At 39.8% G+C, this 25,337-nt stretch overlaps 2 protein-coding genes across 12 annotated transcripts in view; both read left to right on the top strand.

Annotated features, from left to right (window-relative positions):
* The window catches only part of kcnip3a (Kv channel interacting protein 3a, calsenilin), a 35,700-nt gene extending 29,649 nt beyond the window's left edge, over positions 1 to 6,051 (top strand). For 2 of the 4 annotated variants that reach the window (XM_086032145.1, XM_086032146.1), the window contains 6 exons: positions 1,889 to 2,013; positions 2,267 to 2,336; positions 2,416 to 2,594; positions 3,453 to 3,557; positions 3,634 to 3,696; positions 5,239 to 6,051. In XM_086032145.1, coding sequence (XP_085888271.1) covers positions 1,889 to 2,013; positions 2,267 to 2,336; positions 2,416 to 2,594; positions 3,453 to 3,557; positions 3,634 to 3,696; positions 5,239 to 5,286 — 590 coding nt within the window. In that variant the 3' untranslated portion in view covers positions 5,287 to 6,051. Of the gene's footprint in view, positions 1 to 1,888; positions 2,014 to 2,266; positions 2,337 to 2,397; positions 2,595 to 3,452; positions 3,558 to 3,633; positions 3,697 to 3,955; positions 4,002 to 5,238 lie in introns of all 4 variants that reach the window. The other 2 variants (XM_086032144.1, XM_086032142.1) reach the window with 2 other exon arrangements.
* Positions 6,052 to 8,161: 2,110 nt separating this feature from the next.
* slc23a2 (solute carrier family 23 member 2) overlaps positions 8,162 to 25,337 on the top strand; it is a 37,829-nt gene continuing 20,653 nt past the window's right edge. For 4 of the 8 annotated variants that reach the window (XR_015086779.1, XR_015086778.1, XM_086030412.1 and 1 more), the window contains exons 1-3: positions 8,162 to 8,494; positions 20,424 to 20,472; positions 24,520 to 24,740. Coding sequence is in view for 6 of the 8 variants with exons in the window: in XM_086030412.1 (XP_085886538.1) it covers positions 20,424 to 20,472; positions 24,520 to 24,740 (270 nt within the window). In the remaining 2 variants the exon portion in view is untranslated. Of the gene's footprint in view, positions 8,495 to 20,340; positions 20,473 to 24,519; positions 24,741 to 25,337 lie in introns of all 8 variants that reach the window. The other 4 variants (XM_086030413.1, XM_086030411.1, XM_086030415.1 and 1 more) reach the window with 4 other exon arrangements.

The following is a 25,337-nucleotide window of genomic DNA, read 5'->3' as shown; positions in this document are numbered from 1 at the left end:
CTTGAAATATCAGAGAATTATCATGAAACTCTATCTCTTCCTCACTTTGTGGAAGTCTTGTGGCATTATGTCATCTCAAGATTGTTTCTTAGACAATAATGGGCGAAAATAGTTTGATTGATTTGAGTAAGCCTTTTTTGTTAAAAATGGATAACTTCAGGGTCAGCCATGAAGATTTGCGTGCAGATTCATTTCATTGCATCACTTTTGGCTCTTAGACCGTTGAAGTTTGGGAAGCTGTAACCACAGTCGCTTTTTGCTGGGAAGTATTAAAGGCTTTTTGTCTGTTCGGCCTGAGCGCAGACGATTGGCGGAAGTGACATGTTGTAGCATTTTAATCAATAAGAGTGACAAATGAAATTACAGTATTTTAAAGCAAATTAAATAAGAGATTGAACACGATTTTGGGATGTGTGTTTATGTCAGTGCGCGATGGGATATGATAGCATTATAAAATGCAGTGTTCAGTAGCTTATGCAAGATATGGTGGGGGGGGGTTTCCTGAAAAGTAGTGATATTGGAAATTTGGGAATTCCGCCTGACAGCGGCTGGAGACCAAAAACGAATACTGTAACATTTAAATCAGTAATAATACAACAAATATGATTTTCATGGAAAATTTGAATTGGCTGCATTTATTTAAATCATAAAGTGTCAATTATAACATGACTATCTGTGCTTAAAGGACACAACAATAGGTTGCACACTCTAAAGGGATAAATATATCTATATGTTCATTCAACATTGTTTGTTTATTGTTGTGTATGCAGCATCGCTGCATCACTCTCAGAGCTATTTCTATTTTAGTTTATTCATTTACTTGTCAGGGACAATGAGCAGAAAGCAATAGCGTACAGATGCTCTCCGCCAGATTAAGGATTTCAATCTGAATTCCCTGTGGCAGGTCATAAAGAAAATAGAAACAAATAGAAAAGTTAAAAGAGATTAGGAATGGCATTTATACATACAGAAATCACTCTTGGGTGTACTTAACATAATGTGGTTGGTGACGGCTGTATGTGAATGGAGTGAGTTTGGATTGAATATTCTATTTGTTATATAAAAAGAGGTGAGGGGTTAAATGTCTTTATTTTATTCTTATTTATTCTGCATTGGTTCATTTACCTCGCTTCCATTCAGGCAGCATGTGTTCCGTTTCCACTCAGTTAAGGTGCAAATGCGAATGTAAATGGTTGCGTGCCTCCATATGTAGGCCAGTCCACGGTGTAGTCCGCCTTTTGCTCAAAGTCGTCTGGGATCGCTAACAGCTAATCTGTGAGCCTTAACAGGATGAGCAATGGAGGGAATGGACGGATGGGTCCAAGCGGTCCTCTGCTCTCGTCATACAAAAATCTTGACTGTCCAACCTGACCTGATTTCTTTGTTTTGTTTCTTCCTCGCTCTCCCACTGTCCTCCATGTGCTCTCTTTCCCTCCATTTTGGTGTCTCTTGGCCTCTTCCTCTCTTCTCTCTGTCTAAAGATGGTGAGTATGGAAACAGTGGTCTGGAAAATTCCTTGCCCTTTTTTTATATGATTTGTTTTTTAGTTATCCCAACCATGCAGTGCTTTCTCTTAGTGTGTGTGAACTGGCAACCAACAGATTAAACTGATTGTGTTTAAAAACTAATCAAACAGAAAATGTTTGGTGACATTTCCGCCATTAAGAAAGTACAACCCATTATTTTCCCTGCCTTTTTGCTTATAAAGACGTTCTCTTCCTAAACGTGTGATCGCAGCCCTCCCTGAATGTGTGCCTGGATCCATGTACTCAACATCTCCCCCCCCCCCCCCCGTCCTCCTACCCTCCCCCTGCTTTTCTCTTCATCTACCCCCGCCCCCACTGCATCACTCTCTATCTCCCCTCCTGTCTCTCTCTCTGTCCCACAGACAGCAGTGACAGTGATCTGGAGCTGTCGACGGTGCGTCACCAGCCGGAGGGTCTGGACCAACTTCAGGCGCAGACCAAGTTCACCAGGAAGGAGCTTCAGTCACTCTACAGAGGCTTCAAGAATGTATGCTCATCACTTGTTGTTTCTGTGGAAGACGTTGGATGACAGTTTGTCAAATGCGCTAAGCTATTTTACTCGTCCCAAATCAGGGACAGCATTTCTAAATATTGAGCTGAAAAATGATCAAGCTTTAAAATTAGACAAAAAAAAATCTTGCTGTTGTATGACATGTTTTATTTTTATATGTAGTGGTTAGGGTTAGGCTCTGATTGATTCGGTTTTTCCTTTTTTCTCTTTTTCATATTCCCTCGGGCAGGAGTGTCCCAGCGGGCTGGTTGATGAGGAGACATTCAAGTCCATCTATTCTCAGTTCTTTCCTCAAGGAGGTTAGCTCTGCTTTCCCCACACCAGGTTGTATCTATGGTAACGTACATGAAACCCTTAAAGCCCCTTTCATCCTTGCAGACGCGACCACGTACGCTCACTTCCTGTTCAACGCCTTTGATATCGACAGAAACGGTTCGATCCGCTTTGAGGACTTTGTCATCGGTCTGTCGGTGCTGCTCAGAGGATCCGTCACAGAGAAGCTCAATTGGGCCTTCAACCTGTACGACATCAACAAAGATGGCTACATCACCAAAGAGGTACCACAAGGGGGCATAGTGTGTGTTTCTTACTATGTTCAACTCTCATGTACCATATCAGAGCTGGGCATTTTACTAAAAACTAAGTGTATGTTGTTCATCATCAGTCTGCAGCGTGGGTACTCTTCCGTCATCTGTCATTCGCCTTTTTTTCCAGGGGGGAAAAAAATAGTACCCGTACATAGGCCCTTTTACACTTTTATTAAATGGCGGAGTAAATAAAGGGGTTTCCGTCTATGCTTAATCCGTCATGTCATGTCATGTCATCTTCCAAACCGCTTATCCTATACAGGGTCGCGGGGAGTTGCTGGAGCCTATCCCAGCCGTCAATGGGCGAAGGCAGACTACACCCCGAACTGGTCGCCAGCCAGTCGCAGGGCACACATAGACACTGTCACTGAGCGGGAATTGATCCCACGCTGCCCGCACACAACTCAGGCGTGTGTACCACTACACTATCAGTGATGCTTAATCCGTCTATTTTTTAATTTTCCCGTCATTCGTCAACCGACTCAGCAAATCGGGCGTCCGTCAGTGACGGATAGGCGGACTGGTCCGTCACATAAACGGAATACCCAGCCCTGCATATTATAAACAACTTGGGTACTTTATTAGGATGTGTCTGCACATTATAAGAATGACATCATCCTGAAAATATGCAAAATATTGCAATACTGTGAACCCATTTATTGTGTTGAATATGTTAAAGACCATATAGTTGAGTTATAGAACATGTAAAGAACATATGGAAAAACTTTATTTTAATATGGTTTTAGTCAACCATTCAGTCGCCTGTGCAATGAGTTGTATTTATTATCATTAATATTTTATTATATTGAATGTTTGTGTCTTGCGCAGGAGATGCTGGCAATAATGAAGTCCATCTACGACATGATGGGCAGATACACTTACCCATGTGTGCGAGACGAGGCGCCGTCTGAGCACGTGGACAAGTTCTTCCAGGTTCTCAATAAAAAAGTGACATACACCCTCAAGTCACTGCTTTTATGACTCTTTCTTTCTTAATTCTGTGCCACAGAAAATGGACAGAAACAGAGATGGTGTCGTGACCATTGAAGAATTCATCGAGACCTGCCAGAAGGTAAATGTTACCCCAAACACGGCTTACAAACTTGGGCTTAGGACCCAAAATGAGTCACTGACGCAAAGTCTTGCTTCATGTTTATTGCAATAAATTAAGGTATGTTGCACTTTCTTTGTAGTTTATGCAGAGTACAGCATATGTTTTCATTTTCTGGTATTTAACTAACTCTGAGGGGGAATCATATTTATAATTTGGATCTTGAGGGGAAATGGATTCCATCCATCCATCCATTTTCTATTGTGCTTATCCTTATTAGGATCACAGGAGAGCTGGAACCTATCCCAGCTGACCTTGGGCGAGAGGTGGGTTACACCCTGAACTGTTCGTCAGTCAATATCAGGGCACATATATACAAAGAACCAGTCACACTCACATTCGCACATCTGGACAATTAAGCGCAAGGGTCTCAAACTCAACTTTTATGTAGGGGCCACTGCAGATAGCCTTTTGGTGTGTCTGGGCCAGGTTAAGTTCTCAAAAAAAGGGGCTCAAGTCTTAAAAAAAGTACAACTATTCCAGTCTTCTCAATCTTCTAACAGTTCAGAATATTAACGGTTCTTCAGAACTTGAACAAGATTGGTGACCCAGTCCTCTCTCTTATACCCCCGGTACTTTGCATACTCTTCAGCATGTGTAGTTGAGTAATGACGTCATGTAGGGGTGCCCTTGTGTTATAAATAAAAAAAAAAAAAAACATTACATCAACTGTTTATGTTCTAATTAGCTGTTCCGTCACCAATCTTTCTCATCATTGGCCACCGCATGTTTTGAAAAAGATTGACTGGGACTGGGTGACAGGATATCTTTTCCTTCCACTTGGTTCACATTCGTATTACGTTTCGGCGAAAGCTGCCATGAGCCTGGGCTATTGTAGCTCATAAACGATTTAATAAAAAAAATAAAAATAACGCCTAGGGCAATGACATGGCAAAAAATGTGGGGGCCGCACTAACTTTAACTTTGTTGTCAAGTTGAGGGCCGCAAAATATCACCATGCGGGCCGCAAATGATTTTTAGTCTTTGCCAGATGTTTGGTTTGGCAAACCCTGCCTTAGCAAACCCTGCCTTAAGAATGTTAATACAATAATATAATCATTATTTTATCGGTTTATACTGTCTGTATAATGAGCAAGGTGAATGAGTGGTTAGCGTGTCTGCCTCACAGTTCTGAGGTACAGGGTTCGAATCTCTTCTCCAGCATAGTTTGGAGTTCTCCTTGTTCCGGTTTAGTCTCACATGGCAAAATTATGTATGTAAAGTTTATTGAAGAGTCTAAATTGTCTATAGTTGTGAACGTGAGTGTGAATGGTTGTTTATCTATATAGGTGACCTGTGATTGGCTGACAGCAAGTCTAGGTCATACCTCATCTCCTGCTGCAAAGTCAGCTAGGGTAGGCTCCAGATCACCTGGGACCCAAATGAGGATAAGCGCTATAGAAAATGACGGATTCATGCATCATAATATTTTTTCATGTTGTTGTTTGAACGTGTTAAATCTCATCCGTCTTATATACTCTTTTCCATCTTTTCTATGTCCAGGATGAGAACATCATGAACTCCATGCAGCTGTTTGAGAACGTAATCTAATGCATCAGGTCACTCTGAGATAATTGTTTTCATACAGAACACACTCACAAACACAGCACAGCCATCACCCATTCTTGAAACACCAAATAGACGACATACTTCATGTAAGTAGTGTAAAGACACAGGAGGATTTTTCTATTTCCCACCGCACTTCTTTTAGCTACTTAAACGGACCACAGTGGACACAAGATGAGCTTCCTGTCGAGAGAGCACACTCTTTTTGTATGTTTTGTGGGCAAATGCACTGCACAGTCAGCCCTGCTGACCTCATAAACTGGGCTGTAGAAATGGAAACTAAAAAGGGGAAACAAAGCATGTTCGTGATGTGGAATTAGCTTGCACTATGATTTCATGTTTGTGCGCCTGGGGAAAAACAAAGCAGTGTATATATCTGCACAGCTGAGTGGAATTATCTGTATATAGTGTATGTAAAGCCGTGTCGCTTTTGGAAACCAAATATGATCTGCACAAGGCGATATAGACGACAATGATGTTTAGTGACAGCACCTCACAAATTAAAGCAGATTGTTGTTGTGTTCTTTTGTATTGAATGAAGATTATGTTTAAATTTGTAAATCGGGCAGAGTCTATCTGTGCAGTACTGTGAAGAATGAGGTCTAAGTGTGGGGTTTATATGCTGAATGAAGGCTTTATGTTGGTTCTTCAGTACCTCCTCGCATGCTGACTACAAGTGCCACAGCGTAATGTCCAGTACAGTCGGACCTTTGTGACGTGGGTTAATAAAGATGCAATCGACTGCTGTGACCTCACCTCTCACTGTCCTTTTTTCAGGACATTTTCCCTCCTGCGCTTGGCCATCATTTACACATAGTGAGCTTTCAAATCAAATCAAATTTCATTTATATAGCACTTTCACACATAAAATGCAACTCAAAGAGCTGTACACTAAAAACATCAAAATGCAACATAAAAAGCCAAACCCGCTCCCGCCTTCCCTTCCCCCTCACAATATACACACAGACAGATATCCACAAGCACACTTGCAGTCACACACACAAACACACACACACACACACACATTAAGCCTGAAAAAAGACATGGCAGGGCACAGAGAAACCATATGAGGAAAGAGAACCCAAGGGGTGCTCCTGCACGCAGAGAGCAATGACGCGGAGGCCACCCTTGAGGAAACACTGGAGCTAATATTGAAAACAATAAGATTGGCTAAAAATAGTAAGAGACTAAGAGCAATTATTTAAAAGCCAAAGTAAAAAGGTATGTCTTGAGCTTCCTCTTAATAATATCAACAGTCTCTGCGGACCTGATGTCCTCTGGAAGGCTATTCCAAAGTTTAGGACTAAAATGGCTGAATGCAGCCTCGCCATGCGTTTTTGTCCTCACCCTAGGAATAATTAAAAGGCCCGCGAGAGTTGGCATGATAAAAGCAAATCAGATAAATAAGATGGCCCAAGACCATTAAGACATTTAATAACTTATAAAAGTACCTTAAAATCCATCCTGAAACACACAGGGAGCCAATGCAGCGATTTTAAAACTGGTGTAATGTGCTCCCGCCCTCTGGTTCTCGTCAGCACCCGAGCGGCTGAGTTCTGCAGTAGTTGTAACGAGGAAATACTCTTTTTGGGGAGGCCAGAAAGCAGGGCGTTGCAATAATCTAAACGACATGAAATAAAAGCATGCATCAGCACCTCCGTGTTAGCCTGAGAGAGAAACGGGAGAGAGACTCTGGCAAAATTCTTAAAATGATAAAAAACGATCTTGGTCACATTTTTAATATGAGGAATAAAACTGAGCTCAGAGTCAAAAATGAAGCCCAGGTTCTTTACACATTGTGAGTGTTTAAAATCTAGTAGTTTTGGTAAAGGTTTCTCTCTCTGACCTTCAGGGCCGATAACTGAAACCTCGGTTTTGTCCTTATTTAGCATAATGGGGTACTTGTAGCATATTGTAGAATCTACACCATACAAGCTGTATGCTAAAATCAAATAACCTACATTGTAGATTACATGACTACAGTACTGTATGAATGCATTACATAAAGTACATATGTCGTGAGAGATCATCACGGGTACTACAGAAATGTATCCAATTTCACTTAATTTGTCTGAAAATTATTCGCTCTATCTGTGCCAGAGACGTATAGTGACAGGCAGAACAATTAAATGCTCTTCTTCCACTAGATGGCAGTAGAAACACGCTCATAAAAAGCTGTGCATCCGAGCCCCTCGAGAGCCACTATCCAGCCTGTTTTAGATGTCTCCCACCTTCAACACACCTAATTCAAATGATCAGGATCATTATTAGGCTTCTAAAAAGCTTACTGATGAGCTGATCATTTGAATCAGGTGTGTTTCAGGAGGGAGGCATTTAAATCAGGCTGGATAGCGACGCTGTACAATGATTTATGGCTTTCCTGGATGTATATCAGCATTGTGTCCAATTAAACAGGCCCAAAATTTGCACTGAGAGAGTCAATTTGTCGATAAATTGAATCGATGTCATAATTATTGCAGTATTTAAACTTTGTGTGACATTTTTGTTTGGCGGTGTGCCGTGCGATAGCAATGATTAAGTAAATGGGTGCCTTGGTACAGTAACGGTTAGGAAACACTGCGGTAGTCATTATGCAATGAAAGTGGTGCAAATTGTCAACGCTAGAAGGCAGTATGATTCTCTCACCAAAATGAGAAGAAAACTTTTGTAATGAATTAAAAACAAAAATTAAAAAATAAACGTGATGATACTCAAAGGTAAATTAGGTTTCTTTTAAGAAAGTCGAATGTGTACAGTAATGTATTGCACATTACAACTGTCGCGTGTAGTGTACACGGAGGTGTTTGCGTCATCAATATGCCGACTCTGATTGGCCCAGACACTGCAAGAGGCAGGTGCTTTACGTCACGGCCGTTATGCGCATGCGCGAAGCCTGACATCAACCCCGTGGTTTTATGAAAGACATAAATCCCTCCGCGGGCAGCGGTTCTCCAAACTGTCTGTTGTGGAGAGAGGGGTTTCCTTCCATCTCGACCGGGTTCAAAACCACTCTCTCCGCTCCGTTTGTCTGTCTCGAGTCGTATGAGCTTCCCTCCGGCTTGAAGCTAAAGCCTGTCGTCCTGCGCTGACTATCTCCCTCCACTCAACCCGCTTTTTCCGCGCCGCTTCAACAGCGAGCCAGCGGACGTAGCCGAGCAGGGAAGTGGGCTACGTCTTCTCTTTCTTCGGGCAGGTGAGTGAACAACCTCAAAGAACAACATTTCTTTCATATCACAACTACTAGGCTAGGATGTATAGAAATAACAACACTACGTGGGTTGCCAGAGCCTCTAAAAATACACCCTCCAGGTTGGTGCCCGTGGGTCGGCGTGATCGTGGGTGACGCAGTGTGACAGTGATAGGCCCAATCTGTCATCCTTGACCTCCCCAAACAATTTCATCTCCTTTACCCCAATCCAGAGCGCGACTAACCATTCACTGAACACTCTTTTGTTTTCCCCTGTGATGTTTGCTGACGTAATTGCACCCCCACTTCGCTGCCTCTCCCTCGCTGATGTGTGCATCAGAGCCAAGCATAAAATGTATTATTTTCATTAGTAACAACTAGAGCTGTAATGCACTTACTATGACACATCTGTGTCACGGAAACTTATTTGACGTGAGGCTTTATTGGCTTCCGGCGATGAGATTGTCCTGGTAATAGCCAAGCAGGTGTGTCTGCCTGCCTGCCTGCCTGCAAGCACATTTTAAAAGCCACCGTGGCTATGCAAGGTCTACACACCCCTTTTCAAATGTCAGGTTTTTGCGATTTAAAAAATAGAGACTTAACTCATTCAGTACCAGTTTTTCATACCCTCTGTGAAATGAATAATAAATATGTCATTGGGATAGAATGAGTTAAGATAAATATTTCCAAACTTTTTCTACTCAGTGCTGAGCTCCAGACTGCCCCAAAACGGTCGTGTTTTGCCCCTCAAATTTGTGCCCATGCGATCAAATTTTTCATCTTCTTGGGCATGTACGACCAGTAAATATTCACATATTTTTATTAGCATTAAATATTTATTTCGCCGAGTTGTTGGCGACAATGCATAAAGGTTCTGGGTTGCCAAGTGATATTAACTCAAAAGACGGTGAAATTAGATAAACACAAAAGAAGAAGAAAACAAGCCAGGAATATTTTTTTCGGGGGGGAGGACCATTGTGATTGGCTAATGTTTGAAAAAAAGGCAGGTCTTGGGGCTACCAGACAAGCTTACAGGTAAACACTGAACAATTGCGAAAAGAACTATCAGTGCTTGCTTTCTCCCCAGTAAACCCTGAAAGGTGAAGTTCCTCTTCATCATCGTCTTTCAAGCAGAAGACTGAAAGTTTTGTGCTGAAACTGATAGCAATTTCCAACTGTTTTATAATTCCCTCCACCTTGACTTAGGCACAGTTCCAGCTGAAAAAAGCACACACCCAAAGCATGAAGCTGCCACCACCATGCTTTAATGTAGGCATGATGTTCTTTTGATGGTGAGTGCTGTTTTGTTTGCGCTAAACATACCGTCTGGAATTAAGGCCTACAGATGCTGATATTGTGGCATGGTTAGGTCTTGAGATGTGATTACAAAACTGTCAGGAAAATCCTACTAGTAAATTTGAACTTTATTTGGGTTTACCCAAAAGCACTTTCAATGGTAGCATGTGTGCTGCCTCCCATTTGACATGGATGAATGTGATTGGGTAATTCTAAAAACAGCTACATCATCCTCAGTTTGAGTGTCCAGAGTTGTTTGTATCAGTGGTTTACTTCCCCTCTCGAAAAGATTTTTTTTTTCCACTGAGTTGGCACAGGTTATAAGGTGACATTCATGGTGGAAAAAGTGTTGAAATGATTGCCTTTGTCTCATTTTTTCTATGACAAAAATAGCATTTGAACAGCGGTGTGCAGAGTTTTTATATCCATTGTAAATGACAGTTGCATGAGGATGAAAATGACCTTGTAAATATCATGGCGCTTATTGAAGCTTTTGGCTCTGATTCAAGTTAACCCTTCAGAGCACCTGCTCAATAATGAAAAGAAACCTAATTTGCTCCATCTGTGTTGATGCTAGTGTGTTATATTGGATATTCATGAGGACCTTTTCTTTTTTTTCTGCAGTCTCATTTATTCACTGGCTGTTTTTAAAAAAAAAAAAAAAAAAAAAAAAAAAGGTCATCAAGTTTCTGGAGCGGTGAGATCATTCACTACATTTACATTACACATTAATCAGTTTCTGCTATCTGCGGTGACCTACACTTCACTCCTCTGTGAGTCCTAGTTAAGATGAACTATGACATGGATCGTACAAAATTGGCACTTCAAAGCTGTAACACAAGATTTGTCATTTATTCACATTTTCCTTTCAAGCGGCTCACACACAGAGTGATAATTGGGCCTAATTTGAGACTTTTCGTCCCTTTTTGATCAAAAGTAATACTTTTTAAGCGGTTTGAATGAAGTCAGCTATGTCACAGTTGGTTAGTTAGGACCAATATGTCAACTGTCTGTTCTAGGTGTTGCACCACTCAGGTAAGTACAGTGGAATCTTGGATCATGAACTTAATTATTGCCTCACAGTTAGAAGCTTTGGAGTTTGAATCTGTGACGGCCGTCCTTTGTTGCTGGCATGTTTTTGCCATGCTTTTCTGCAGGTCTTTAGTGCTGGACCATATGGAAAAAAAATCTTCTATCACAATATAGGTCATTTTATATCACGATAACGATCTATTTTCAGTTATGCTATAAAACATTATACAACAAACTATGACTGGTTACCTTTTCTCACTTTATTTTATAGTGCCACCTGTATCAAATGAGAAATGCCTCCAAGTAGTGCTGCAAGAGTGTTGCTGGAAGCGTCTGTTGCAACAAATGTCTGTGCGGGAACACGTTCCGTTAGTTCCGGGCTCCGCAAAAATAATGTAAATTAATGCAAATTCATCATTATTATGGTTACTATTCACAAAAAACATTTTGAATCAGAAAATAAGTTTTGATTCAAAGTATGCGAATGCGTACGATCAGATCGTTCCACTTTAATATATATATTGATGTGCATTACATATCGAATCGTCTTTTATTGGAGAGTTGCATGTATATCTTTGAAGGAAATGCCACATTTACAGTAGCACTACAGACAAGTTCATTCATATTGTAAAACAAAAACAAGTCACTCATTTCATCATACCATCCCGAAATCAGCCGTACCATTTCAAACTGAATCGTAATTCCACTGACTCGAACCAAATCGTTCCACTTCAAAATAAACCGTCTTTGAATCGTCTTTTATTTGACAAATGCACAATCCTAGTTTATATGATTTTGTTTGTTTTTTACATAAGAAATGATGGAAACTGCAGCCATCCAGTAACGTGGGTCAAACTTTTAATAACTCATGACATTTGAGTGAAAAAAGAAGTTTAAGTTACCGAATGCTGACCTCTGTGTAATGTACTGTCGATCAATCTTTAGCTTTAGGTACCATCGTTGGCGCTAAGTTCCTTTTGTTCTACTCTTATTACTATTTTCCACTTCGGCTTATCATTAGATTCCAGTGTAAAATGGTATACACACACAAAAAGGGCCTCTGGGCGAAGTGGGCAGCAGAAGAGAGCTTATGTTGACATACTTGACTCATCCTTGCATCAAGAGTTTATCTCATCTGCAAACTAAGCAACTTAACCCATTAAGGCCTAAAGCGCCTAGCTCAACAGCTCCCCAAAACCTAAGGTCGCCTTTGGAATTACCCTAGAAAACCTGAAGTTTTCCCACAAATTCAACTCTTACAGAATAATTAATATCTCAGCCCCTGCAGCAGACAGAAACATGATTCCAAAAGAATTAGAGAATTAGACATGTGGCTTTCACACAGGCAGAGTTTATTATTATTTACTAGTAAATAATAATTGTAATTATTTACTAGTAAATAATAATATATTATTATGTTTCAATCGAAAATGTAAAAATAATGTGCCAGTGCAAGAGAAGCACTATTTTAATTTTTTTTTAAATCTAGTGGTAATTACTAAGGGTATAACGGTACACTAAATGACATTTCGGTTCGAAAAACCGCAGGTCTGACGATCTTGAAATCTCGTTGTCCAAGATCGCGATGTCATCGTTGTTGCAGTATGAATATTTAAGTAAGGAATATTGGAGCACAAATGTCACAGCAACATTATATATAAAGATATGTATGAAGTAGGGCTGCTCGATTAAGCGATTTTGAACCGTAACCGAATTTTCTGAATAAAACGATTTTAAAAACGTTCAAATCGGCACGTTCGATTTTTTTCTTTTTTTTTTTTTTTTTTTTGGTGTATCTAAACCACCGTAGTTTCCTCTGCATTCCCGCTACCTCCCACGAGCGCGCAGTCCGAAACAACAACAACAACATCCATGGCTACCGGCGATTCTGCTCTTTGCTCAGGCAAGTGAGCGTTGAGTTACTAAATCGGGCAAATATAGATCTGTAGTGTAGTGTATGCCCCGCATGTACAATACAATTGGGCAGCATAGCTCAATGGGAGCGTGGTCGTTTCCCAACCCGGAGGTTGTGGGATCGATATTGTGACCATGTCGAAGTATCCTCGAGCAAGATACTGAACCCTCAGTTGCTCCTGATGCTGCGTCATCAGTAGGTAGATGAGGTGCAGTGTAAAGCGCTTTGAGTACCCAAGGTAGAAAAGCGCTATATAAGTGACAGCCCATTTACAACCGGTTAAATAAAAGACATTCAAAATACTGTACTTCATTTTTCATTATTTTTTATTTTACAAAGTAATCGTAAAATCGGGTTTGAGAGAAAATAATCCGGATTTTCTTGTTCGACAAAATCGAACAGCCCTAGTATGAAGTATCAGCAAATACTTAAACATGTTACCCTGTGTAGTTCTTTTGAAACAAGTGCTAAACAGCATCACCATCATATAAACAGCACTCCTGCTTTAAGCTTTTGAAAATGAATGTTGTGTTGAAAATAAAACCAACATTTATTACACCTTCGCCTTAGTTTTTGGTTGACTGCGCGATCCGATTGAATAACCCGTCACATCATCATTTTGCCTCGTCTCATCTGGCCTTGTGTAAAGTGTTGGGCAACAAATGAGCATTTGTCCGATTTGCATTGAAATAGTCTCCATGTGGGTTGGAGTGACCCAAGGGGGTTGTTTATTGATCAGTTGGAAACAGCAACTAATCATAACATATGCTAATGCTTTTGCTGTGTAAGGCCAAGCTTAACTTTAAATGTTCTTAATGCTATTTTAAGATGTTTTATATCCACGTCCTGGGGTAGGGTTAGTAAGTGGAAGTGTTAGAACACAAAGACCTTATTCCTGTATGAGTATCTTGGCTCCAAGGCACAAATGTCTCAGACAAAGCCATGAAAACCCAACAAAAATTAGATGAATTTAGCATCCATGTGAGCAGACCAATAAGATGGAAAATATCTCAAGCGGCTTTGAAAATAGATTCCTAGTTGGAATATCAATGCCATGCTCACCGATAATGCAGCAAAGACCATTAATTAGGGATGCAAAAAAAAAAAAAAATCCATAGATGAAAATTCCCCTTCTGCCATTTTTGCGTCATAGCAGGTGAGTGTGATTTTATATTCCATGAAAATGTCGCAGTTTGATGTCAAGCCACAGTTGAGACTTATGTACCGACACGTATATGCTGCATAGCTTCTCTCCAGGACTATCAGTCTGCCACATTAGAGACTCATAAATGTTTCATCAGTTGTTGTGATGGATGGACAGGTGGAGGGCGAAGCAAAGAGCTTCCCTAATTAAGTTGCTTTGGATTATTCCATTCAACTGGGAATTAGTCTCGCCATGTGCACATCTGGCCATCGAGCTTTCAAATTCCCTAATAAAACAGAACAAATTATATATGCAATCATTTATTTTAAAATGATTACTACTACATTTTCTTTAAACATACTTTTGTCTCCCAACATAGTTTGCTCCAAAACAATTGCAAATTTAGCCTAAAGTATGTTTTTAATTCAAAAATAAAGGTTTAATATGTACCACAAAATATCTGAAATAAAAATGACCCATGATCAAATTTTGATTTCTTATTTTTAATGTCCTTTTGCGTCTGTTTGCTTTGTAAGTAGTTTTAAAAAAGAATAACGTGGGACCAATAGAAATACTTTAACAGTCCCATAACTTTCCATTCCATTCTGTTTACCCGGTTGCTAAAGCAATGTGTAATAGGCCGCCCACTGGCTTTCATTGTGCTTTCAAAAAGCTCATCTTATTTGGCCTTACCTGCTCATCATGTTTCCATGTTGCTTAGTGGAACCTTGTTGCCAGTGAACTTGTGTGGAGACTGACCTCAGTATCGTCCTTCCACAGAACCCCCTTATCTTCTGCAATTCTGTTTCAGCTGCTGTGATCAGCCGCCCCCTGCACCCCCCCCACATACACACAACACAATGCAAACATTTCTCATTGAAACTTTGTGTGCCTTGCTGCGGGTTGAGACCAAGAGTCATGACTAAGTTATCTATGTCGGATAATTTCAAGTGAAGATAGATAATGGAAAATCGATCATTTTCGAGTGAAAAAACATGAAGTAGTGTTGCCTACCAAGTTCACTCTCAAAATGGGAGGAAAAAAAAATCAATCAAGAGAATAACAAAAATATGAAGTTCAACACGGGACGTTTTAAACAGTTTTTGTCGAGTGTATAAAACACAACAAAGACAAAACAACACCAGCACAAATACACAGCAAAACTATCATGTCTTGTGAGCTCATGTGCTGATCTATACTGGATCCAATCAAAAGTGTGACGCATTAAAATGCAAGTCCTAATCAGATCAATATTTTGAACGTCCATAAAAACGGTGCATCTGATCATCATTTAAATCGGCGCTCCGATCACAAAAGAGATGTTGTCACTGCAGGCATCACCCGGCATTGTGCGGCTTCAGGTCTCTGAGATTAACCTGCGAAAAAAAAAATGCTGCTCAAATGAAGTCAATGATTAGCAAAACTGCTCCTCAAAGGAAAAAAAGTTACTTAACGCCATGAGTTATGAAATCCTTAGGGGCCTAAGGGAGAATTTTATGCTGGCAAGTGCCTCACTGTGGCTTTAAGTATTTTATCTACTTGTAGCAACAACGAATACCTTTTTGGTCGTAAAATGTGTTTGCCGGGCTCTGCGGGAGGTCAAAGGTGTGAGAATGTCAGGTGGTCCAGTTAAACTAACCTATATGCAGTGTACAGTTACATAATGGGCAGCCAGGCCTGTGAGAAAGGTGCTTGAGCCTTCGTTGCTCGTTTATTTGTGGCCCTGAGCATGCTGTGTGGGGGCTGGTGTTGCTGTGAGAACCGAGTAGAAGAATATCCAAAGGTTGAGCATCTTTGTGCCTCTGATCTAAATCTGTCTCGCTCTCTCAATGCCTTGCTTTCTCCATCCCAACTCAACTTTAATTAGTAACAACGGCATCTGTAGTCTGTCTACTCTGTACATAAAATTAATATTACAGTCATAAATAACTAATTAAAGTGTTAAAGCGCTCGCTTTACACTGGCATTTAGCATACAGGTGGTGTCGAGTTGTATTTCCCCCCCCCCCCTTGTTTCACACAGTGTGGGAAACTTCGATGAGTGAGAGGAGCAAGATTAAAGTCTTTAATGGCTAGCTAGATGTTGTTGGCCGCGACACTGAAATTCTAATCTCGCACATGTCAGGTATGACTTGACTCATTTTTGCTACAAACTGAGTTTGAAAATTAACAAGCGAATGTAGTTTTCTGACAGCTGATAGTTCGTCCATTGGTAAATTACGCAAGTAAGGAAAGACTATATTCATTCTCCTAGTCATCTCTTTTGCTTCGCTTTACGAATTCCTCCATGGTCTTCTATTTAGCCAAAATGTCCATCCCTCGTTCTACGTATGGACTTTTTTGAATCCCTCCTAAAGACAGTCTGTGAAATCCCACACAAAACCCAAATGAAACATTGGCATGAAACATTGAAGAATTTCTGAATGAAATAACTGACAAGTTGAGTCAGTTTTGTAATTGAACATTTGCTTTGGAAAAGAAAAACAACCTTTTGTATTCTTCATTTCTTTTCAGTCAAACGAAGTAATTCATCATCTATTTAATCCAGTTTATCCTGCATTTAACAAAAAGTGGGGAAATACAAAATGCTCGCATGATAACATAATAGCAGCTAAGTCAAACAAGTAAAGTCTTGTAAGGTGAACGAACAAATGTTGATGGCGTTCTCATTCAAGTAAAATATTGTTGGCTTTATGATGGGGATTAAAACAAAAAAAAACACCTTGTGGGCAAGTCCAGACTGATGTAAAGGGAACAATAATGTACAGTAATCCCTCATTTATCGTGGTTAATGGGAACCACAACGCCCCCGCGGTAGGTGAAAAACAGCAAAGTAGAGGTTGACTTATTTTCTTCTTATTTTTTAAATTTTATATTAGATATATTTTTAAGTTTTAACATGATCGCCACCAAATCAATTAATTCAGCGTTTTATTTAATTTTTTTTTTTAATTATGTTTTAGTAATAGTTAGATTGCCTGGAGAGTTTTAAAGCAAGAAAAAGGTAAAAATAATTTGCTCAATCTCTCTACTTCCCCCGAGATTAGGCAGTGGGACTCATGAATTAATTAATGAAGAGGTGGTTCCATATACTGTGGTTTATTTATTTCATCCTGGTTACCTTTCTCATAATGAACCATAATGTGCTTTTATACTTGTCTACTTCCTCTGTTGTATCAGTTAAAGGGTGACAGAAAAAAACACATCAAGCCATACAAGATTGCTCTGTTCCCTTATTGGTTGTGAGACTGTAAACAGGAAAGTGGTTGTAAAGTAGTGCTCCTAAACAATATCTTGGATAATAACAGTATCTGGACATTCTATCGGGCTGCAGTAGAGCAACAAAGGGTCGAGTGCACTTTACGGGAACAACTTGAGCAAATTATCCTCCATTTCACAGCTGAACGAAAATGTGCATGTTAATTGCACTGTAGTGGCATGATCTTTTAACCGGGGTCTTTATTTATTTTTTTTAATCTCCTGTGGGACCTTCTACTTAAAGTCTACTTTCCAGAAGCCCCCAAATGGAGGTTTTCTTTTTCCCTCATTGGCTGAAAATCCTGAGTTCTACAGAATGTGACACTGGTAAAGCTCACAATAATTAAAGGGATATATTGATCAGGTAAAGGTGTTGTTTGAGTATGCGTGTAAGATACTTCTGCTCCACTGTTATCGGTTCCATCTTCTGTATGTAAACATGACCTTGCAGCTGAATTGTTTTCTGAAGCTGAGCCGTGATTGGTCGTTACCTGAGCCCTGAGCGGTTGTGATGTCATTTTCAGTCGACAGAAGTGACAAAATGGCCGGCCCCGATTTCGCTGCTTCCTCAAACAGAATATTAATCAGAATTCCATTTTTCAACCGCCTGCATAGAACATATTCTTGATAAAAATATGTTTGGGTTGATTTCCGCTTTAAGAAAACTTTTCAAGCATCCCCTTTTTGAGGACTAAAATACTCTTGAGCATTACCACGTTTCAATAATGGAGGGCAGCACCTTGTTGCCTGCAGAGATAACGGCTCTGTCCAAATTCACCAGCAGGGTCCTCTGAAAGCTTGTGACTTGCGGTGTGACCGCACGTGGTGTCCAAATTCACATCAAGACTGTCCAAATTCGTCAGGTTTATGTGGTCAACGGAGGCTACGAGGAGGAGCCTTTGAAGGCCTCGAAGGACCCAACCTGCAAATTGTCTTTCTAAAATTTGGAAAGTACGTGCGGTCAGGTGAGTGACGTCAGGCAGCCGAAGGATGTGGCTGAAAATGTGGCCTTCGGAGGACGCAGCCTGTGACTTTGAACACAGACAATGTACACGCTTACGCTACATGTTGCAAAAAGTACTGTATGGCCAGTTTCGCCACCGATACAAGCATCTGGGCTGAAATCCTCCACCATGATTCAGCATTCCAGTCCCTTGGTTACACTCCCACCTAGAAACATGTGTCAACCTGTCATTACAGATGACCAATTTCATATGCGGTACTTTTATAATCTATTTCTCAACCGTGATGCATCGTCCCGTTAGAAAGAAAGATAGTTAACTCGGTTTCGGTTGGTCCCGCCACAAGAAGCCTATTTTTCTGCTACGTGTCTCTTGCATGGATGCGTTTGCTGTCAACTGCCACCCCATCACACGCACAAGCATGAAAGTGATTGTATCTGGCGGAAGAGGATTTGTGGTGTTTGCACATGCCTCGCCAGATCCTCACAGACCCAGAGGCTGCTGGGATACTCTGTCAAACAACTCGACCGTGCCATGCTCCTGTGCCACATGCACTGTCCTCACCATGCCTAAAATAACTCGTCTTTGTTACCTACCATAGTTGCATTATGTTGTGAAAATCCATATCAATGTCACATTCAAAATGTTTTGTTAAGAGGTTGACACCTGCCTCCCAAATTCGGACTTGCTCTTATCAACTCGTTCAATCAATCAAGACATATTTATGTCTTTTCACAGTGCAGCCATTCAATGCCAGGAAACTATTTATATTTTTTTCAAAATTTTTCAAACGTTAGGGTAAAAGAGGGTCTGAAAATGCCTGGTACAGAATGAATTACTGGCCTACTGGATTGTAGGGCTGCACAATATGTCGAAGAAATATCGCTATCGCGATATTGGCCTGTGCAATATGCATATCGCAAAGACATGCAATCATTTTCTAATGGAATTTTATGTTTTTGTCTGAATTTGACCAGTCAGATGCTAACTTAAATGTGCATCGCCACCCAGTAGTTGAATATTATTACGGGGAATTATGATTAATTAGCTAAGAAAAGAACACATTGAGCTTGCTTATTTTGCGGCATGAAAACAATGTACTTTTTTCATGAGATGATAAAAATGCAATTTCTTTAGGTACATGTTAAATATCGAGATATGTTGCTATCGTCAACATCCTCATCGTATGTTTATAAATATTATCGACAGTGATCGATAGAATGGTCTATAGTGGCCACAGTCACCAATGCACTTGCAGATGTTTATTGAACAGGAGAAACAGCCAAACGTGCAAATGCAAATTGCGAATGCTTTTAAGGCAACAACTCAGGCCAATATGTTCACACGCAGGCTAACTGGCTAACCCAACTCGAGCACCTGACATAATCAGTAGGCCACACCCTTCAGGGTTCAACATTAACGGTGGCTTGGGGCCTCTACATGACTGTGTTGGACCGCCCAAAGTTTACAGAAGGTGGCATCGCTCAGTAGTAGAGTGGTTGTCTCCCAACCCAAAGGTTGAGCTCAAGACACTGAACCCCCAGTTGCTCCTGAGGCTGCGTCAATATTTGGTGAATGAGGAAACAGTGGTCAGCACTTTGAAGACCTAAGGTAGGAAAGCGCAATACAAGTGACAAACAACCAAGTTACCATCCTAAAGATGCTTGCCTGACTAGGCCAAAACCAATTTCATACATAAATGAAATCAACACGTTTTTGCATTTTTAATATATAATATTCAATATTTCGGGTTTTATCCACTGCAATTGATCAGTCGTCAATGATCTTTTTAATGCACTGCAACATTTCTTTGTACGTTGGATTAAACCCTTCCATGGGGAAAAGTCTTGACCAAGATAAAAAAGCCCAGAAAATGTTAAATATTCCGTTTTTATACAGAAAAAATAAGTCTTTAACATTTTTGCTGATTTTGACTTTTGTACGGAATCTTTATGGTGTGCGACTTTTCAGGTCTTTTGAAGATGTACAGTACGCGTCACTCATCTCACTTTTGGCTTTACTTGATTCTTCTGAGTGACAATGCATGGATAAAACACTTCTCCCCCTGTTTGTTCTATAAACTTCACCCAAAAAAATCACTAATTAAAAGCAATCACTAATTATTTTTGCTTTGAATAATCATGTGTGTCCAATTAACTTGTGTTTCACCTCCCTGCTTCTTCCTCTCTTTGACCAATCTTTTCTGCCTCACCCCCTACTTCTCCTTCCACTTTCCTCCCTTTAAGCCCTTTCTCTCTTCTCACGCTCTCTTTTTCTTTCTCTTTCTCTCTTTCGATCTTTCTATCTCCCTCTCTCACCTCCCACACAGATGCTCCCAGCCGTGCAGATTGACAGGAGTGATGGGATGTGTCAACTAGGTATTTCACCTATCCCAATATTTTCACACAGCAAGCTGGGAGACCGTCAGAATGAATTATGGTGCTGTGGTTGGTGCAGTTTGTTTAAAAAAGAAAGAGGGGCCCTCGTCAGTAATCATGTCGTAGTACTGTATTTTCCGGATTAAACAATGATGCAACTAATTTATGGATTTCTACTAGTTAACGAGCTTCATGCTGGAAATATTTTCAACACCCTCGTTTTTTCAACAAAGGGGTGTCCCATTTCTTAGAAGGTTTAGTCTCACAACTGAGAGCGGCAACAGGTCCGACATACAGCCCGCGACGGAGCGAAGTGTAGCCTGATATGAGTCCAACCTTTCACACTTGATATATTAAAAAAAAACAAAAAAAAAAACAGTTTGCCGGCCTTCCCCAATGTTTACACAGTGTGAGAGGTGAGATCATGTTAAATGGCGCTGTGACTTGGGAAAATACTTACCACCATCTGGGGAACCCATTATTTTACAAAACACGACATCGGGTATGACATGTTTGTTTGTATTTACGGTTTCCTCTTTCTTTGCACCTACCCGTTTCAGAATAGATCCAGTTGTGGGCTGTCATGAATCTTTGTGAGCAGCAAAAATTTGGACAGCCCAAACTGTTAGCAAAGAGAACTTAACCTGTTCACAAAAAATACCTTTCTGAACTCAAGAAATCCCAATCTATCAAATTACTATGTCGATAATACTTATGTTTTATGCAATACCAACATTTTGGGGACCCTATAATACATGAGAACAGAGGTAAAAATGCTTTTGAAGGCCGATTTAGATGTGTGTGTTAAACGTTTAAAAAAAAAAAATCATGTGTAACAGCTTTCAATGTAAATATTCCTTGTTTCAACGTGAACACTGGCGGCTCTATAGTTCTGTGCGGCCTAAATATGTACAAAATCTTTTGTCAATTTAGTGGGTGCGGGTTATATTCAGGTGCTCAATAGTCCAAAAATTACGGTTTGATAATCTAAAAAAATGCTATTACATTCAACCCAACATTTTCAACATTGTTTCCCATTGACAGGAGTGAAAGTGCAATTTATTTGTTCCAGCTCCAAAACTAAGTTATACGTACAATGTTTTTAACCAGTGTGAAGTTAAAAATAAATGGAATGCATATAGAAATAAGTGAAAACACACGCTTATAAAGACATAAAACAATTAAAAAAAAACAACTATTTATTGCTCATTAGCTTTAACTAAGGAGGGCGGAGATGGGAGGAAGTCTAGTTCACTGTTTTTCAAACTTTTTTGAGTCAAGGCACATTTATTTCATTGAACAAATCCCGGGGCACACCACCAGCTGAAACTGTGGGGGAAAAAAAGCTTATTTTAACAATATAAGTGTTATAATTTTTTAAAAGTATTTTTTAACATTAAAGAATGATGTCTTGAATAGGAATTGAATAAACACAAAGAAAAAAGTATTTTATAATGTTTCATATTGATACTTACTCAGTGTGAAACATGGGCCTGTTTGGATAAACATGCGTCACTAATTCGCTTGTCTCAAAACAATTACCGTATTTTCCGGACCTTAAGTCACACTTTTTTTCATAGTTTGGCCGGAGGTGCGACTTATACGCTGGAGCGACTTATGTGTGAAATTATTAACACATTACTGTCATGGATTGTTAGTGCTGACTTGTGACTTATGTTGCTAAAGCGCCTGCAGAGGGAGACAAAACATCATAAATACAAGTGAGCACAAACAAGCCATGACAATTACTTCTATATCATTTCACATGTTATTGTAACCAACATAAAGAAACATAAGATACATTGTAAAAGCTATTAAAATGCATGAATAATTTAAACGGTTAAAGTCTAATGTTTTGTTAAACTAACAGGCCTTGCTAGTCGAGGAAGCCAGCTTATCCAAACAGCTAAACATTCACAAACAAACTCCACTGACTCCAGGTGTGCAGCGAAGTTGTCTGTTTATATTGTGAAACTGCACAAGAAACAGAAAATACTATCAAGCTATGCATTACATACACATGTATTTTCATAGACATGAACAAGATGAGTCTATGCTAACGATTAGCGATCGCGATTAGCATTAGCGTTAGCGATTAGTATGTTGAGTCAACAACCTACAATCATCCACAATTCAGCTCTTATATAAATGTCATTACACACAATTGTCTAAGTTATTTTCAGACGATGGTTGAACAAGAATAAACAAAACAAACAGACAGACATGCTAACGATTAGCAACTGCGATTAGCATTAGTGACAGCGATTAGTATGTTCATGTATGCTGGTGTGACTTATAGTCCGGAAATACGGTAGCTACCTGCTGCTGCTGCTGCTATCTGCTGGTATGGAAGAGTACTACAATGTAGTAAAGACATGATTACGCTGCCAGACGCTAGACCGCACAGACACACAAATTAGATAATTTCCCACGGCACACCTGACAATATCTCGCGGCACAGAGTTTGAAAAACACTGGTCTAGCAGACTACAGCTCCTCCAAGAAAAAGTGTCTTCTTCCTTAATAACATGGGGAATTTCTGATGTACATTTTTTTAATGTCTGTTTCTTTTCTAATTCATTGCTTAATTTTCCACAGAAACATTTGTTTGTCTGTTAAAAAAAAACCTCAAAGTGTAACATTAAAAGACTAATTTGGAACACATTTCTCACACAATCGTATTTATAATTGTTTTCAGTGTGTCGAAGAAGCACAACTGAAAAATGTGCATAACACAAATTATTCGTAAAAAGGGACATTCGTAAAATCAAGAGTCCACTTTATACTTTTTAATTTAGAATTTAAAGATAACCTTTAAAAATATCTTTTTTGGAGGGGGATATGCCTTTTCCTGATTATGGTCATGGGGTGCTGGTGCCTATCCCTGCTGACCTGGGACTGATCAACAGCCAAACGTAGAAGCTTGAAAAAATATCCCTACTAAATAAGAACCATTTATACATTTACTGTGATCCCTTTGTGGAATTTAAAGTCTTAAGGTTTTGATCATAGCACAGTGGTTTCTGATGCCAATTAAATCAAATACTATGCACAGTGCTGATTCTCGGCCTAACATAACACCTCAAAATAGCTTTTAGTGTGTGATTTTCTGATCCTATTTATTTCAGTCACCACCACTGTTTACTTTGTAGTTTAGCAGGTGTAAATTTAACATATGTTTTGTTTTTATCAAGTTGCTGCATCTCTTGTGTAGTCCTCTTTGGACTTGCATTTAATAGCCTTTGATTTAGACTGCAACATTATTAGAATTTATGTATGAGAAACTGTTTACTGCCGATTGTATTATGTACGGACGGTCTGGTTTGTCTAATAGGAAAATAGTTTTCCAGATCAAAACATCTTTCTTCATGTGGTATTTTTTCCCCCCAAATACTTCATCTAAAACTCTGGGATGACACGTTTAAAAGCAACCGTTTTTACACAGTTGTGCAAAGTTGACTGCATCCAACACACAAATTCTGGCAATATTAATAATCCCCCACTGGATCCAGTTATCATTGAATCCAATAAGAGTCTCTGGCTCAGAGTCGAAACCCTCACCAGTGTGGGCCAAAGGACATGTACTGTACAGACTGACAGAGCCCAAGGCCTCATGTTACCCAAACAAAAATTGCCGTGACATCTGAACCATTACAAACAGAGCGTCCGCTATTGTTTGTCGTCTTCATCTCTCCCGCTAATATTGTCACTGTCTTCCCAAACTTTTTACACACTCTACATCCTTTCTTTCCCTTCTCTCCTGGTGTTTGCCAACGAAATCCCTCCAACATATTTTCTGATGTAGCTGTTCATGCATAATTTACAATCCAAACAGATGTTTTGGATTGGCTGCTGTTCCCTGCTCATCTGTTTTTGATTGATGAAAAGTAATAGTGGTGGACTTTTAAGCTATGAATGAAAAAACAATTTAAAAGCCGATCTCGGGTAAGCGCAGACTGGCAGCTTCTCAGGTTATCTCAGATGTGAACTTTTATTCATTTAATGCTGAAATGAATCTCTCCGCCCATCTCTCTTTTTGTTTCCAAGCAGATAAATCGTCCCTGGATGATGTAATCGGACTGAAGGACTCATCTGCAGCGTTGACACCGGAGCGGGACAAAGGTGACGAAGCGGACGAGTGGGTAGACCACGACAGTACAGGCATGGGCGTGGGCAAGAACACCACCGCCAAGCCCGTGGACAGTGGCAGCGAGGGAAGCAAATACGAAGATGAAAACAAACATGGAGCGGACTTCTACCCCATTCCGGTACATGCTTGTATTTTTTAGTGGCAAACATACAGTAAAAGCAAAGTAGCAACATACTTGAGGATGTGCGTGAAATGATGCGGCTGAGAACCACAATATTCAAGCATATAAGTACTTGCTTCATCTTAAAGGTTAAATGACTCTCATTGGAAAATTATTCAAAATGTGTTAATGCAAAACAAAGTGTCATCAAACACAATACTACTTAAAGAAGAAGTCGAGTATTTTTTTTTTCTTTACAATAATATCTTCTATGTGCCCCCACTAGTCTAAACACGGTATTCTGATTACGGTAATATTTCGTTTGTGCAATATGAATCAATCAGCAAAATGCACCCGCTTTTATCCATCTAACAGGGCAGCCATTTTGACACTTACTGTTGATTAAAAATGACATGGCATGCGTAAGGCCTCAGGTAACGACCATCACGGCTTATACCTGGTTTCTGGATTTGGTCATATGGCGTTCATAAGCTGATATTCATTTTCAGCAAAAAGGAAAATATTGGCGTCAAAATGTAAAAAAATAAAATTAAACCCTTAATTTGTTAATCTGTTGAAACGTCTTTAAGCATATGCTTATTGAAAAATTTTCAT

The sequence above is a fragment of the Filicampus tigris genome, chromosome 5, assembly GCF_054856515.1.
Source record: "Filicampus tigris isolate MCC_2025a chromosome 5, RoL_Ftig_1.0, whole genome shotgun sequence".
Lineage (NCBI taxonomy): Eukaryota > Metazoa > Chordata > Actinopteri > Syngnathiformes > Syngnathidae > Filicampus > Filicampus tigris.
This window is presented reverse-complemented; position numbering and strand designations above follow the sequence as displayed.